The sequence below is a fragment of the Excalfactoria chinensis genome, chromosome 8 (genome assembly GCF_039878825.1).
Source record: "Excalfactoria chinensis isolate bCotChi1 chromosome 8, bCotChi1.hap2, whole genome shotgun sequence".
Taxonomy (NCBI): domain Eukaryota; kingdom Metazoa; phylum Chordata; class Aves; order Galliformes; family Phasianidae; genus Excalfactoria; species Excalfactoria chinensis.
In genome coordinates, this window is record NC_092832.1 from 18,197,360 (window position 1) to 18,213,326 (window position 15,967).

A 15,967-nucleotide genomic window follows, 5' to 3' on the forward strand; every position below is an offset into this window, starting at 1 on the left:
GTGCAATAGTGATTATCAGTTATTACCAGAACTGAATAGTTTCTAGATGTGTTATTTTTAAGCTACCTTGTTGCCAGCATTTAGATGCTTTGAGTTCTGCCTATATTTCTGTAATTAATCCACATTTAAGTTTGCACTGCCAGGGGTGGTTTCCATGGCGATATGCTAGGAGGAGAAAATTATTTCAATAAGATAGATCCCAAAAAACTTTGGAGTAAACACAATGATGGGCCTTGAGTGCGAAATGCACCAGATGTGAATTCCGAAATTAAAGGCAGGCTGGATTTCCAGATCTCATCCTCTTTCCCTCTGCATGTGGGGTATAGATCCGATTTGTCCTGAATTGCTGCATAGAATGAACAGCTTTCTACAATAAAGCAGAACTTAATGCTGGGGCCACTAAGATTTGCATGTTACTAATGGTCACAGAACTGCATGCAAACTCTTGTGCAAAACTCCAACTGACATTGACAGGGAATTCTCACATGTCATTTAGTCAGAGCATGCACAGAAGAACTAATCAGTAATTGGTACTGCATTGACACCACACTTATTTAGTTGATACCTGCTAGTAACTTTGTTGCATGTATTTCAAGGACATCATAATCTTATCTTTCAGGGAAGAACAAAACTGCTATTGTGAAAAGCAACACAGAATCTACTCCTCCTTGCTAAACAAGTGTCCCTCCTCTCAGTGACTTAGATGGGCAGTCTTTCACTCTCTGAATAACAGGATTATAAAGCAGTCAGCATTGCCAAGGGCAAGAAATCAAGCTCGATGGCCTGATGCAATATGGCAATTCCTCCATCACTACTAGTAGCTCATTTCCATACAAAATCCTTCGAACAGTTAGACAAGAATCCCAGACTCCCTCAGATAACTCTGTCAAAAGAATTTGCATCACATGCAACATTTATTACATCCTTCAGGCATTCCACATGATTTGAGTCTCCTGTTGGCATCTGTACAGGTCCAGGTGCATGCTGTATTCTGAGAGGCTCTGAAGGAATCCCCTAACAAAGAAGCTCTAAGAGGCAGCCAACGGCCTAAGTAGCAACATGGTTGGTTGGGGTTGCATGGAGATTGTAAGACAGCATTAGCTGTGTGAAAATACCTTTTCAAGGCAAAAATTAAGACACGGTAGACATACTGCATTAAGGAACAGTCTGGCACACAGGTAGGTAATTGATTCTTAATGTTTAGTATATTTGTAAAAGAGAGCATAAGGAAGCAATTAAGCCTCCATACTGCTTATAAGCTGTAAGTTGATTTTTGAAAATCTGTCGTATCTTATTTGATAGAAAATGAAAGGAGCTTTCAGCCTGCCAAACCTTATGCTAAACCAAGTAGGCAATGCAGTTTTGTTCTGACAGTATTTGTCACTGACGTAGCGTTTGAAACCAAAATGTGCTCTCCCCACATGCTTTTATCATCAATTATCTTCCCTTCAATGAAACTGCAACTCTTAGACAGAAAACAATCCTACGCTTCTTACAAAAGGTGAGCAGAACAGCAGCTGTTTACTTTAGAGAGTGCAGTTGCATCAGATCAGCTTCTGCTCCCCTCCAAAAAAAAAAAAGGAGCTGGGTCTTACAGAGCACCCTGAGCAGCATTTCTATCAGAATTCTTGTTGGGCTGCATTGTTTCCTCAGTTGCTGGAAAATGTACAAAACAAATATTGGGGAAAAAAATAATAGTAATAATAATTATTATTTCCTTTTCTCTGACTTCTTTTGGTTGTTTGTTTTGGTTTTAAGTGCAACTGCATTCTCTTTGAAATATTGAAGTGCCTCTAATTGGAATTTCAAAATAAACAAACAAATAAACCCCAGTCAAACCCTACAGAAAGGAAGGAAAGCAGAAACGAAGCAGCTAGCTTCTATTTTAGCATGGCAAGCTGCTCTCCAGCAAGTACTTCCACAAAAGAAAAATGAGGATGTTATGAACAGAGAGGCAAGAAGCAGCATGTTCCATGCACTGCGCTATAGAAATAAAAGGAAAAGGCTCTATGCAGCAGCAGTACTGCATCTAATCTCATTTCCTTTGTGATACTGTCTCCATTTAGGCTTCATACTGGCTATTACTTCTTCCCTTTCAGTAAGTTTTATTGAATCTTTGTCTAAGTCATTTCCTACTTGTTGGTGCTGAAATCTATTATCACACAATCACACTGAGGCTAATCATATCATGCATTCTATATACCTACATGCAGCAACTATCTCACACCATCTCTTAAAGGTCTGAGAATTACTATTCTTCCCCTTTGTACAGTCCATCATAGGTAGATCATAGCCCTTGTTTTTGAGGGCCTAAAGAGATGCACTTGTAGCACATTGGTAGGCTTCTACTGTTCCAGAAAGCTGTCTACACTATAGTCTGGCCAGCATCCTTTGCATGATGTATCTGTCACTAGCCATGGCTCTGTTGGAGAGTACCTTATCATCACTTCATTGGACTGCTATGTATCTAACAAGGGTTATAGTCATTTGGCAGCATTCATCACCAGCTTCATCACAATGCTCCTTAATGGCTTCTGAACAGAATGCAAGTCCATCTGTTGCCCTGAGGTGAACTGACAAACTCATTCTGCAGCAGAGAACACAGCCAGTAGCTCCTTTTTAATTTGAGCTCGTCCCCCTTTCCTGCCCATTGAAGCATTGCGAGCTCTACCATACTGGCTTTGCCTCAGCACAACTTTGCTATAAACATCATTACCTTTATGATTGTACTTAAAGCTCCACAATAGCACTAAAGCTGTAGGGTGGCCTTACAACTTTCCCTGCTCTTTCAGATAGTTTTTTGACCATGCTAAATCTTTAAGCTGTCATGCAAACTTGCAAGTGCATCACATCTGGAAACATAGTCACTGTTCTAAACCACCTTCCATCCTCTGCATGTCTTAAGTCAGCTCTAATTCCCGATAATTGTTGACACAGCCTAGCATCACATTAATTCTCTCTTCTTTGAGGCATCCTTGTGCTAGAAGAAAAGTAGCATCAAACGCAGTCATCAAGCTTGAGGTTCCCTCCAGCCCTAGCTTCTCTTTGCAGAAAAATGCCCCTTGTATCAGACTGATAACCAGAGTTGGTTTTCTTTAGGAATGCTTCCAAAACCTGCTAGCAAAGCCTGTCAGGGAGATGATGCTTCTTAACCGTATTAGATTCCTGATCTGTAAACTCGCCAAGGAAAGTATGATCTATACCTTCTAGAAATATTGAATAATCATTACACTTATGACTTTTTGCCTGATGTTTTTGATGTGTTACATTTGTACGAGGCCCTTGGTGGCACTCCCAGGACAAATGTCAGAATATGATTATCATTTCCTTTGACAATCTTTTTATTACAGTAGTTTATAGGTCATTAAAGACAATGTCTTTGACCTTATTTTTTTTCTCCTTTCTTTTAGAGATCTGAGCACACAATACAGCAACCTGTCAAAATAGCATCCTGTCCATAATACAAAATTGCTTATACACCAAGCAATTTTTATCCTTTGTGTACTGTTGTTTTTGAAAGAAGACATGCATAACATTCTTCCAAAAGTTTAGCTGACAGCAACAGCAATAGTTACAGCTAATGGAAACAAAAAAAAAGGACACAGCCTTTGTGGAATTCTGTCATTATGACCTGACTGGATCATCTGTTGTGTTTTATTTTCATTGTGAACTTTCTACTAATACAATCACAGCTTGTTACTGTCACAAGCAAAATGGTTATTATTTTAGGATCACTTTCATCTGGAGAGCAAATGTGAAGAGACTGCTTCAAAACATCAACCACAACATGGTATAGTTGATACAACAGAAGGAAGGGATTCCACCCTGAGGGACCTGAACTGCCTCAGAAACTGGGCCCATGAAAACCTCATGAAGTTCAACAATGCCAAGTGATGGGACAAGAGAGAAAAGGTACTAAAAAAAATTAGGAAGACTTAGGTTAGATGTGAGGAAGAAAGTATTTGCTGTCACAGCTGCCCAGCAAGCTGTGGGCAACCCATCTCTGGAGGTGCCCAAGGCTGGGCTGGATTAGGCCCTGGGCAGCCAGAGCCGGTGGGGACACTGCCCACAGCGGGTGGTTGGGACTGGGTGGGCTTTAAGATCCCTTACAACTTAAGCCATTCCATGATTCTATTACACTTGTTATCAACTTGCTTTGCAAGTAGAACTAGATTTCATGAATTAGTAGCTTAGCTAAAAAAAATTCCACCAAGCTTCCTTATGATTTGCAATGAAAACAAGTATTAAATAATCATACAGGAATAGCAAGACAGATTTTACACATCTAAATGCAATCTTTAGTAATATGGGCCTTTTCTCATGCTAATAATACAATTGCTTAGATTTAGCAGCAGAAGACAATTGCATGTCATCAAGAAGTATAATACAAAATGAGAAACTTTTAATATCTGAGAAAAACGACATCATTAGCATTCATAGCATACCCTATAATGTACCGTATTTCCATTACTTAAGAGTAGCATTTGTTTGATCTATTCAGAGCAATTCTGGATAGGGAGAAGTAATTCATGGACTCAATAATATTACAGCATCCGAGACCAAGAAGAATATCGCTCCCTTTGCTGCTCACCATGAAACGTCTGGGTACAGACTGCAAGGACATATTCATGTTTAATTATTATGAAAATGTCACGTAAAAATGAGAAAGGAGTTAAATCACTGTACAAAGATTTAAACTGGAAGCCAGTGAGGTTTTAATAACGCTCTACGCATGAATTATGTTTCCAATAACACATAAATGTATTATGAAACTTCAGCCAATAAAAAGCAGTTTCCTACAGCTTAATGTATTTGAGAAGAGAATGGCTGTACTCGTGGTAACAGAAATACCAATTATGAATCAAACACATAGTTTAATTCACTTTATTATAGCTGCAGTTATTAGGTTAAGGCAAAAGCCACGCTTAAATACTTTCCCTTCAGTTTGTGAAAGCGAAGAGGCAATGTTCATTTCCTCAAATTTATGGGAGCATAACAATTAAACCCCAGCACTTCTTTGTATTACCATGAACCCTCTTGGCTTGCCTCTTGTTTTAACACCATTCCAGCCATGCTGCAGGCAACTTCCTACCTCTCCCCTGCCACAGAAACAGCTGTTTCATCACATACCATTTCCCTTATGACACACCATAGCACCTGCAGCCACACTTCTGTACCCCAGCATACTCAATGGCACAGACTGTGTGCAAAGAAGTTAAAGGAGAGAACAGAGATTAAATTTCAAACAAAATGATACAGTCATGTGATGAATGGCATGTCTGTGCCCTGATGTTGGTCAAGGCTGCTGGGAGCCACACAGGTCTTGGTTCAGACAGCTCCAAAGTGGTCCTATTACAGAACATTAGCAGCTGTGCCATTGTGATTGTTTATTAGGGGGGAAAAAAAGGGCAAAATGTTACTGAAGAAAGGGCAAAAATGTTACACGGCAGTGAGAGGTGGGCAAAGTAAGTGCAGTAAACAGCCCTGTGAACACCAAGTTCTCACATCTTAATGCCCAAAGCCCTGATAACACAGCATCTCATCTCCAGAACCCTCAAGACAGCAAACAAGCCCAATCACACAGGCCTTTATGTTACTCATCCAACTTCTCTGTCCCAGATGACTAGGATTTCCACAGCCTCTGACCACCTCTGAAAAGGACGCAAAGGGAAGATGGACACAATGCCAGCTTGTTATCCACACAAGAGGAGGAATGCAAGCAAGAACTGAGCCCACAGAGATGGAGGATGGAGGCTGAAATAACTCACAAAGTGCAAGTGGGACAGCATAGAGGCTTGTGGTCAGGGTGTGCAGCACAAAACATTAGCAGAAAAAAAAGGAACCAAAAGTTCTGCAAAAGGAAAATATGCAGCAATGAATGGCAGATGTGCTGCCAGAGGAGTAAGAGGTGGCCAGGAAAGGCTAAGGTCAGCATGCCATACCTGTGCTGCATGTGTACCACTATAGGAGGAAAGGGCTGAACCTGAGCACCTCCTCCCCAGATCCAGTCACCCTAACTGGACATCACTACCAAGCCAGCTGGAGAGCACAACCTTCAGGCCAGGAAAGATGTATCCTATGGTACAGGGCAAACCTGAAGGAGACTCTGGGAATCCCACACCCCCTCAGCAATGCTTCAGCATGCTGGCACCCTACTGTTCAGGGTTGGGGGCACATGAAGGTCATGTTTCAGTTCCTCCCCAGATGTGAGCAAACTGTTGAAGTCAAGCTCAAACAACAGCCTCCAATTCTTTAAAAAGTGCATTTGTATGTATTCACAGTACCTACAGATACACACACAGCAAAGGAAGGAGAGTTTGAAAGACCAGAGTAGTGGCAGGAACAGCCTGAAGGCTGAGGAGAAGTCTCACCTTCCAGGCTCCAGACCCCATTGAGATAATTCCACTTAACTCCAACCAGACTTCTATGAAGAAGCAATATGCTGGTACATAGAGAAGGGGAGATCTGCTATTCCTTCCTACAACACTAACATCTAGGCCCAGAAGAAAAACAAACCACACTTGAAGAAAAAAAAAGAAAAGCATTCTGAAGCCTTACCACAGACCTATTTGTTCTTCGGTTAACCAACAGCTATCCATTCTCCTTGCCTGGCTTTGAAGACAGCAGCTGCTAAGACTTGCCCTCCATCCTGCTCAAGCTGCTGAAGTTTTGTTACAGAGACTCCCCTGAAAGATGCAAATTTCAGCTGGAACTTCCTTCACTTTAATCCTGCATATTAAGCATTTAAAAATATACCTGTTACTTAAGATTTAAGCAACACATCAAAATAATAGAACAAACTTAGGCTTTTGTAAGGCTTTTATTAAAGGACAGTATATTTGTTCCGTTCATACCTGCATTTGTTGAAATAGGCAGTTACAGCTCACTTCTCAAGTCCTTGGTCATTTCCCTATTGCACGTTCAGCTTTCACCTTGCTACTTGGATATTACTTGGATATGTTTCTAGCAGAAACTCCTTCATATTTGAAAGCCTCGTGTTTAAAGGAGCGAGGGTCCCATCAGCACTCATTTCTGTTCACTCCCCTCTTGCTGTAAGGATAATAGATCTTTCTAGTTCTTGTAGTTCCATAATTATGAATACAAAAAGTACAATGTATCAGCACAGTAGGCAATGTGCAACTCTGTACATTTTTGTTTGTGGAAGAAGTTGCACAAAGCCTGCTGGTATTAAACATCCAAAAGTCAAGAAGATCCAGGTACATGATATATAGTGAAATCCTGGCTCCAGGTAGATTCTCGCTTACAGGAAAATCACATATTATTCTAGATACTTGGTACTGCTTCCCCTCACGTCAGCAGCTCTAGAGAACGGGTTCAGTCCAGCCAGGTAAAGGAGACACACAACTTCCCTCTCTCAACTGCAGCATACTTGAAGAAAAATATCCAAGTTTCACTGTCAAGACATTGGATGAAACTTAGCCAGCCAGACAGGATAAAAATCATAGGAAGGTCTTTCTGACACATCCTTGTTCAGCATTTCGTTTGCTAGTCACATTTGTGGCACAGGAGTACACAGAAAAGGACTACAGAATACTTCTCAGTTTCAGAGGGATGGGACTGGGAGATTTCTACATATCCAGTCAGTAGAGTTCAGAAAACAAGCCCCACAACTTGGACTTTATGGTGTCAAATGTACTTCACAGCAACGTTGCTGCAATTCAGCAGTCTGTGCTGACACCTCACAGAGGCCAGAAGAACACTCTCAGCTGCATTCCCAGTTCTCTTTCTCATCAGCATCTGGATGGGCGCGCAGTGAATCCTAACACAGGAAAACAAAACACAAGAGGTTTCAGGTTTGCCACTTCCCTTTCTTCCTCTTTAGTCCTTACTGAGAAAGATCAAAGAATGCCAGCTGTCCCTTTCACCCACATGGCCAGGAGTGTTACACAAACCCAAAACCACAGAAGGCATTTTGCCACTGAGAGCTTCACCAATATATTCCTGCTCCATATTTCCATTTCTCTTGTCACTACAAGATTTAACTTGAATGATCTTGCTTAGAGGGAGCTCCTCAGCCCAGGCATCTATCATCCTGGTTGCACAGGGCACTCTGCTGGTACAGGAATATTATTTACCTGGGTTTGAAGTTGGTGACGTTTCAGCTGTCTATAGAACTGCAACACTGTAGGATCAGCTCTCACTACTTTTGGGTCAAAATCCAGAACACGGAGACCTGCAAGGCTACGGGCTCGGGAAAGGGCTACATAAGCCTGCCCACTTTCAAAGACACGAGACAGGGAGATTTCCACAGAATCTAAAGACATGCCCTATCAAAGAGAGGGAGAAATTAGTTACATAGGGGGAAAAAAGACAAAACCACAACCCAACAGAACACCAAGTTGTAGCAGTACTAATGTAGCCTATGAATTTGTCAAAAGGTACCATCCCCAGTGTACAAGCTTGATGAGAAAGGTGGCCTCTTATTTATTTAAGTAAAAGATGGGAACCAATAGAACAAAAAAAGAACGGTTTCCCAGTGTCATTAAGTTGCAGTCAGACAAGGGAGACTCTTTCAGTATCTAAAAGGAGAATGTAAGAAAGATGGGGACAGGTTCTTAGCAGGGTCTGTTTTTATAGGACAAGGGGAAACTGGTTCAAAACTAAGAGAAGAGAGACATAGATTAGATAAGGAAAAAAAAAATGTTGTGCATTTTTTGAACACAAAAAGGGTGATGAAGCACTGGAACATGTTGTGCAGAGAGATGGTGAATGCCTCATCCCTGGAAACACTCAAGAGCAGATTGGATGGGGCCCTGAGCACCTGATGGAGCTGCAGGTATTCCCATTGTAGAAATACACTCACCTGGCTCTTGTGAATGGAAATGGCCCATGCCAATTTTAGGGGCAACTGCTGGCGACTCAGATGAACCCCTGATGGCCCTTTGAAGAGCCACCTCTCCATTTTGATAACTCGTGTGACTCCACAGAGAAACCTCACCTTGGGCAGCCCTGTGGGAATGGGAACAGGAGGAAAATAAGAACATGTTCCCAGCATTCATCAGCAGGAAGCCAAAAGATTTAAGAACAGGTTTTCCAATTCCTCATGCAAGTATTACATGAATTCTTAGGGCTGAATTAAAATATACATATCAAAACAGAACAACCCACCCCACTCACTAAGCAGGATGTTCTGAAACGACATCTGGGACATGAACAGGAGAGTTACATTCAGCTAATTTATCAACTGAGATACCTGCAGTGTTTATTTTCTCTGTAACAGTTCAATGCTCTCTGAGGGGGAAAAAAAGCTACAACACACCACAACTTGATTCAGCAACTCAGAAATAAATGCAAATGTGTATACAGATCTGAACAATAAAGGAAGCAAACACAGGATGCCTTACAAACAGCTACTGCTGAAGCACTACATCACATGACAGCCCAGGAGAAACACCAACATTTTGCTACGAAGAAGCTCTTTTCCCTGCTTTCCCTTACATTATTCTCAACAAACAGTAAAGAAAATTAACAAGTCATCAGCACAGCAGTAATATCTTTAAAATGAAGTTTACTTTACCCTTCTGCTCAGTTTCAAATCCTACAACAACTCCTCGTGCTCCATTCACCAGCCCTTGAGACACATCCAGATTCTTAGCTAGCATTACCTACAGAGAAAAAGGAGAGAGGAAAACAAAGCCCTTAGTGTGCTGGTTTTCTAGTCTGTTCAGCCACTTTCAGCTAAGCTTCTAGCCAGAATGTGTAAGCATAGTCACATCATTCTATTGCAGATTGGAGCACAGTCTCTAATTTAACTAAAGCAGCTTCACTAAATACTTTTCACCTGATTTTCTGTCCAGAGCTGCAACCTCAGATCCAGGGAAGTGATTTTGCCCTCCCAAATGCCAACAAGCCTAAATGATTGTGGAAAAAGCAGAGGAAAACCTTCCCAAGTCAAAGCATCACCCAGTGCTGCTTCTTAAACGTAATCCCGCATCCTTTTCACTCTGACAGCCTCAGATCACAGCGAGATAACCAGTACAGCATGTTTGGCAATCTATGCCTTCCTCTTACAGGTCAGGAAGACTGCTGTACCCAAAGCTGAGACACCAAGCAAGGAACCTGCAAGATTCTGCTTCTGGGCCTGACAAGAAATATATGTCTAAGTCACTGTGGTCACAATAGTCCACAGGACACACAGTTGTGATCAAACCAAGTCAATCCTATGCCTGGGTTCCTAGCAAGAAGGATACTGAGATCAAGCTAGTCTGTCCAGTCTTGTATTGGCTTGGCATAGCTGTTCCATGCAGAATCTGTATTTTACAAATTAATCTATATTCAGCTGTTATACCTTCATTTTGCTTATGCCATTTGATCTGCTGGTCTTTCCCAAACAGATGTGTACACACACTCACCTGAGCTCCAACCTTTAGCTCAACTCTACCACCCACAGGACACTGAGCATCAATTAACTTCACTAGCACTGGGTCACTGTCCAAAGCCTCAAAAGTGTGCAGATCTCCTATGAAGAGGAAAGAAAAAAAGAAAAAGGTAGCAACCAATTACAACTATCAGACATAAGCTATGCAGTATTTGCAGGAGGCTCAGCATTCGTTTTTTGCAGCAACTCCTCTTACAGTGACAGAGGAGAATGGATGTTAAGAATCTTGGGTGCAAGCTTGACACATCCAATAGCAGAAAGCTCACTGTTACCTCCCTTCCCAGCATACCTGCCAGAGCATTAGAAGGCTTGGAAATTAAGGACCAGCAATCAGCAGGATCTGACTAACTACCATTTCAAGCACATGACCAGTTTCATTCCAGATCTCCAAAGAGAACTAAAAAAGAATCCTTGGGCCGAATGGGCCAGGAATTAAATAGACCTTAATTCAAACAGTGTCTGGTTTTGTGCATGGACTGTCTGAGGTTCTATGGGAGGAAGAAGAAGGGGCATAGATGTAACATCTACCACATCTCACAGAAAGCAATCAGCTCTCCAAGAAACAATAAGGTATATTCAAAAGGGGAAAAAGTTCCCCAGTTAGCTCAACTCCAACACACACAGCTCAGGCTGTGACAAAACATCACCTCCTCCTGTAACCAAAGTATCCCCACTCAGAGCTCAGCCCTGAAGCCAGCAGCTTTCTGCACAGAATTCACCTGGGAGCTGCCTCAAGCGTCTCTCGTTAGTCAGTTCTACATCATCTTTGTGGGTGCAGAGCCGTGTAGCCAGGATCCCATCACACTCTGACCTGTTAGTAGCTGTCTGCATCAGCAGTCTGATAACCTCCTCTGTGCACCTGGTGACCAGGAAGAGGGAATTATTATCTGAAGTGATCAGGGTGGTCTTGAGCAGCTGTGACTTCCACAGAGCCACATCAGGTTTTAAAGCTCTGGTCTCTAGAGAGACTGGAAGACAAAAGTAACTACAGAAAGTGCAAGAGCGTGTCCCAGCCCATCCCCAGCTCAATATCCCTTGCGTTCCCTATCAGAAGTTGCAAAAGGATAGGCTAGAGAGAGGAGAGCCTCTTCCTTACCTAGCAGTATATTATAGACCCCCCTTACACCAAGTAAGGCATTCATAGGTATTTCCCCCAGCTGCACATCCCTCACAGGGCACGAGGGAGATGTGAGAAATGGCTCCATCAGCAGGGTCCTGAAACAGAGACGAGTTTCTGCTCACCTGCCTAAACGGACTGCACTTAGCAGTGAAATGAAGGTCTTGTCGGTCTGTCTTCGCACTTCTGTCAGCTCCATGTTTATGTGGATGCACTTCCTCCAGCTTTTTGCCTGGTAAATCATTCTCTTGTTAAGAAAAAACATGCAAATTATGAGGATAAGCTTAGGGACAGCTTTGTACCTGGAAGCAGAATGTGGTTTCTTCATTCACCTTGCAGACTGGGGGCAGCTGCAAGAAGTCCCCACAGATGATGAGCTGAATTCCTCCAAAAGGCTCATCTCGTTTTCTCACTGCCCTAAAAGGGAAGGAAGAGACATTCTGAATGTCCTCCAGGGCCTGAACACAGCCAAGCCTCAGCAGTTATTTCTCAAGTCTGTCAGCAGGTTCCATCACCATCATTAGAAGACTTATTCTTAGCTGTGTCAGAAGAGTCAAAATGATTAATCAACATTATTACAAGACATTAGTTTGTCTTTGTCTATCCAGACAAAGCACCGCTGCCAGTCTTCATGATTCAGTAGCTGTTATAATACAGCTGCTTCTTGCTCCTCACTGTTCAGACAGCGTTCACATGGAGTCAGAAAGCACAGGAAACTGAAATGTGTCTTGGAGTCACAGTAAACACAACAAGCTTAGTTGAAGTAGCAACAGAGAACTGATAGGAACAGTATAAATAGAAAACTGTGCCTTATGAAGCCCTCAGCTCTATGGACAGCAACCTGAAAGCACAGGGAAATTGACTTCTGCTGTTTGATCTGACAACCACTCACCTTGCCACAGCCTCCAGCTTGTCAAAGAACTTGCCATCCACCATGGAGATCTCATCGATGATTAAGCGCTGGCAGGCCAGCCAGTGCTGCCTCACCCCAGGTCTCTCTGCCAGCTGGATGCACTGCTCCAGTGGTGCCTTCCCAGAGCCTATACCTGCCAGGGGAGAAGCAAGCAAACTCTGGGAAGTTCCAGACTGTTTGGGATGAGAGCAGAAGTCCCCAACCCCTTGTTGCTTGGTCAAACTTTACCTGCGAAGGCATGAAGGGTGGTGCCGCCAATGTGGCAAGCTGCCACTCCAGTGCTGGCTGTAGCATAGGTGCTGTTTGGAGGGAGGGAGCCCACAATCTTCTTCAGCAGGAATGACTTCCCAGTCCCTGGGAGAGATAGAGAACACTGCTCTTACCGAGGCATCACAGGGCTGCAGGGGACCATCACCTCAGGGGTGCAGAGAATATCAGTTTGGCACTGAGGTTTTCACCCAAAACCAGCCTCTCACCTGCACAGCCAGTGAAGAAGACACTCTTCCCACTGCACACAGCTCCCAGCACTGCCTCCTGCTCCACTGACAGCCGGGCGGGGGGCCGCCTCTCCACAGGAGGCACCTGTGGGATGAAAACACGGCAGGCTCTTTGTGAAGAACTGAATCACAGAATCATAAAGATGGGAAAAGACTTCTGAGATCACCCAGCCCAGCCACCAATACAGCCCACCACACCCACTGACCACAGCCCTCAGGCCACAGCTCCACAGTTCCAGAACACCTCCAGGGATGGCAACCCCACCATCCCTCTGGGCAGGTGTGTCAGTGCATCACTGCTCTTTGGGAGAAGAAGTGTTCCTAATATCCAACCTGAACCTCCTCCAGCACAGCTTAAGGCCATTCCCTCTCATCCTATTGCTGTTACCCAGGAGAAGAGGCCGACCTCCACCTCACCACAAGCTCCCTTCAGGACACTGCAGAGTGATGAGGAAGCTCAGGGGAGAGATCTCTTCTCCAGACCGAGCAATCCAGTTCGCTCAGCTGCTCCCAGTAACACTTGATGCTTCAGACCCCTCACAGCTACATTGTCCTTCCTCGGACACGCTCCAGAGCCTCGACACCTTTCTTGCGTTGAGGAGCCCAGAACTGAACACAGCACTCGAGGTGCAGCCGAGCACAGCAGGTCTATCAGGCAGGTCTATCACCTCCTGCCCCTTCTGGCTGCACTATTGCCGACACAAGCCGGGATGCCGTTGGCCTTTTCGGCCGCCTGGGCACGCTGTTGGTTTCCCCAGGTGTTTTCCAGGCGCCCTCCCCACCCGAGGACTCACCTTAGCCTGGCGCTCCCCTCCGCCCCGGTCCCGCTCGGGGTGACGCGGCAGGTCGCGCTCCTGCAGCGGGCTGATAACGTAGAATGCGGGCTGCGGGCGGTGCAGCAGGCGGGGCTGGCGCGGCGCACCCCGCGGCCCGGCGGCCAACTTGATCTTGAGGAGGCGGAGGAAGCGGCGCAGGGCGTCGGGCGGGCAGTCGGACAGCAGCACCTGGGCGCCGCCCGGACCCACCCGCACCGCCGCGCGACCCTCCCCGGCGAAGCGCGTGAACAGCCGCACGGCGTCACCGCGCAGCAAGAAGCTGAGAGCGGCCGCCTCCCCGCCGCCGCCGGCCACGCGCAGCACCGGCTGCCGCAGCTCGTCGCGGCCCAGCAGCACCAGCGCGCCCCGCAGCACGCGGCGCATCGGGCCCGCGCTCCCCGGCAGCGGCCGCTCCACCACGGCGGTGCAGCGCAGCTCCGCGTCCCCCATCGCTGAGCTACCGGCGTCGCTCCGCCGCCCTTTCAAACTCGCCGCGTGGAGCCGCCGCCCAATCATCGCAGGGAGCTTTAATTCGACATCCAATAGGAGACGAGAGAGGAAACGGGCGAAGGAGGCGGGCCTACGGCCAGTCTGGCCAATCGGGAGCGCCGCGCTGCTCCACGTGCATCGTTGCCGGGCAGCGGAACGCGGCGCCATGGCGGCTCGCAGCGGGGAAAAGGAGCCGCCGGACGCGGTGCATCTCAACCGGCTGCTGTGCGAGCGGGTGCGAAAGGAGCTGCGCTGCCAGCGGCTGCACACCGAGCACAGCATCAACCCGCTGCGGCGCGGTGAGCGCCCTTCTCTTGGGGAAAGGGGAAGAGTGAGGCGGGGGGGGCAGCGATAAAGAAGCCGTAGCCGGGAGTGATGCTAAGCACGCACTGAAACCCTTCAGCCGCATCGTTTGTGTTGCAGTTCACACGGTCACTCAGAAGCCCATGTCCTGGCACGACAACATCGAGGAGCCTGCGGATGGTGAGCGGGGATCGCGTTGTCCCACTCTGACACACAGCCCCAGGCTGGCAGAGCTTTGTCAGGCTTCCTTTATATGGATGTCTTTTAACCCACAGCCAGGTTTCTGAATATAATTCATCAAGCAGTGCTGGAGCCAACCAAGAAATATTCACAGCCACAGACAGAGAGCCAGGAAATAGGCTGGAACACGACTCCGCTGGTGAGTTGGGTGTGGGACAGCCTGAGCACAGGAAGGTTCTGGTGCAAGAACGTAATCTGTGGCAAGGCTGCAATGCTCCCAGCCAGCAAGATTGTCAAGTTAAGGTCTAAGGAGACTCTTCCCCCTGATGGAGCCCTGTAGAATCAGCCGTTTTGCTTTGCAGAACTTACATACAAAGTATCTACAGCTGCCCCAAGCATGTTGCCGAATGCCAAGCTGGGGGTCAGGGCTGCTCATTAAAGCAGCATTGAGATATAGCTGAGTGAGCAATGCCAAGTGACACCCATAAGCACTGCGGGGAAAAAAGCGTGCTGCACCTTTCAAACAAATTGAAAGCAGAACTAACAAAATGAATAATCAGCTCAGCACATCTGAGGCAGAATATACTGATAAAGATTCATTTGGAGAAACGTGAATAAGCAGGAGGTGGAGAACCTTACTAACAAGATGCCATCAATCAGATCTGTGGCAGCAACTGATTTTAACTAAATCGCTTATTTAAACAGCTTAATTGTTTTCCAGATTGCCGTGGACCGCACTGATCGCAGACTCTTCTTCCCACGCCGGAAAACTGTGATCACTGAGCAAATGGCTCCTGGGGCGTACCTGAAGAAGCAGTAGGAGAAGCTGCAGTAGTAGAGTGGCAGAGCCACACAGCATAGAATGAAGTAGCTAATGTCTGCTAATGCGTTAGGCCAGGGCTGTTATTAGGTGAGTCTGCATTTTTGGTAAGAGAAGATTGCAATAAAAAGTGAGGATGGAATCTGACTGTCCAGATTTGCAGCCTTACAGAAATAAAACCATTTGTAAGATGGCTGCATTTGTCTCAGACAACTTGTTGTCATATCAGCAACGTGACTCAGAATTCCCCAAATACGTATCAATAATAGCTGTAGAAAAAGCTGTCACAATGAAGGGAACACGGGGCTGAGCTCAGCCACCACTTATAACGGAACTAAATACAGATCAGACACAGGAGCTCTGTGTAAATTATTTAATGTGCTCACACACCAAACATTTAAGTAGCAAACAGCTCTTCAACAAAATGGACAACG

General features: G+C 45.5%; 2 protein-coding genes across 3 annotated transcripts; one reads left to right on the plus strand and one right to left on the minus strand.

The window, feature by feature from the left end:
* Nucleotides 1-6,810: 6,810 nt before the first annotated feature.
* PIF1 (PIF1 5'-to-3' DNA helicase) lies at nt 6,811-14,191 on the minus strand. Of its 2 annotated transcripts, none has more exons than XM_072343282.1 (12): nt 13,721-14,191; nt 12,906-13,011; nt 12,658-12,783; nt 12,409-12,562; nt 11,849-11,933; nt 11,642-11,748; nt 11,119-11,258; nt 10,374-10,480; nt 9,539-9,626; nt 8,825-8,970; nt 8,097-8,288; nt 6,811-7,780 (listed from the first exon to the last, which is right to left on the minus strand). In XM_072343282.1, the coding sequence occupies exons 1-12, from the start codon at nt 14,189-14,191 to the stop codon at nt 7,724-7,726; spliced, it is 1,779 nt and encodes a 592-aa protein (XP_072199383.1). In that variant the 3' UTR covers nt 6,811-7,723. The 2 variants fall into 2 exon arrangements, with proteins under 2 accessions (XP_072199383.1, XP_072199382.1); XM_072343281.1 differs by having other exon boundaries at nt 11,819-11,933.
* A 182-nt stretch (nt 14,192-14,373) lies between these two features.
* Nucleotides 14,374-15,752, plus strand: CFAP144 (cilia and flagella associated protein 144). Its single transcript, XM_072343624.1, has 4 exons — nt 14,374-14,529; nt 14,654-14,713; nt 14,809-14,912; nt 15,435-15,752. The coding sequence occupies exons 1-4, from the start codon at nt 14,397-14,399 to the stop codon at nt 15,531-15,533; spliced, it is 396 nt and encodes a 131-aa protein (XP_072199725.1). The 5' UTR covers nt 14,374-14,396; the 3' UTR covers nt 15,534-15,752.
* Nucleotides 15,753-15,967: the final 215 nt, after the last annotated feature.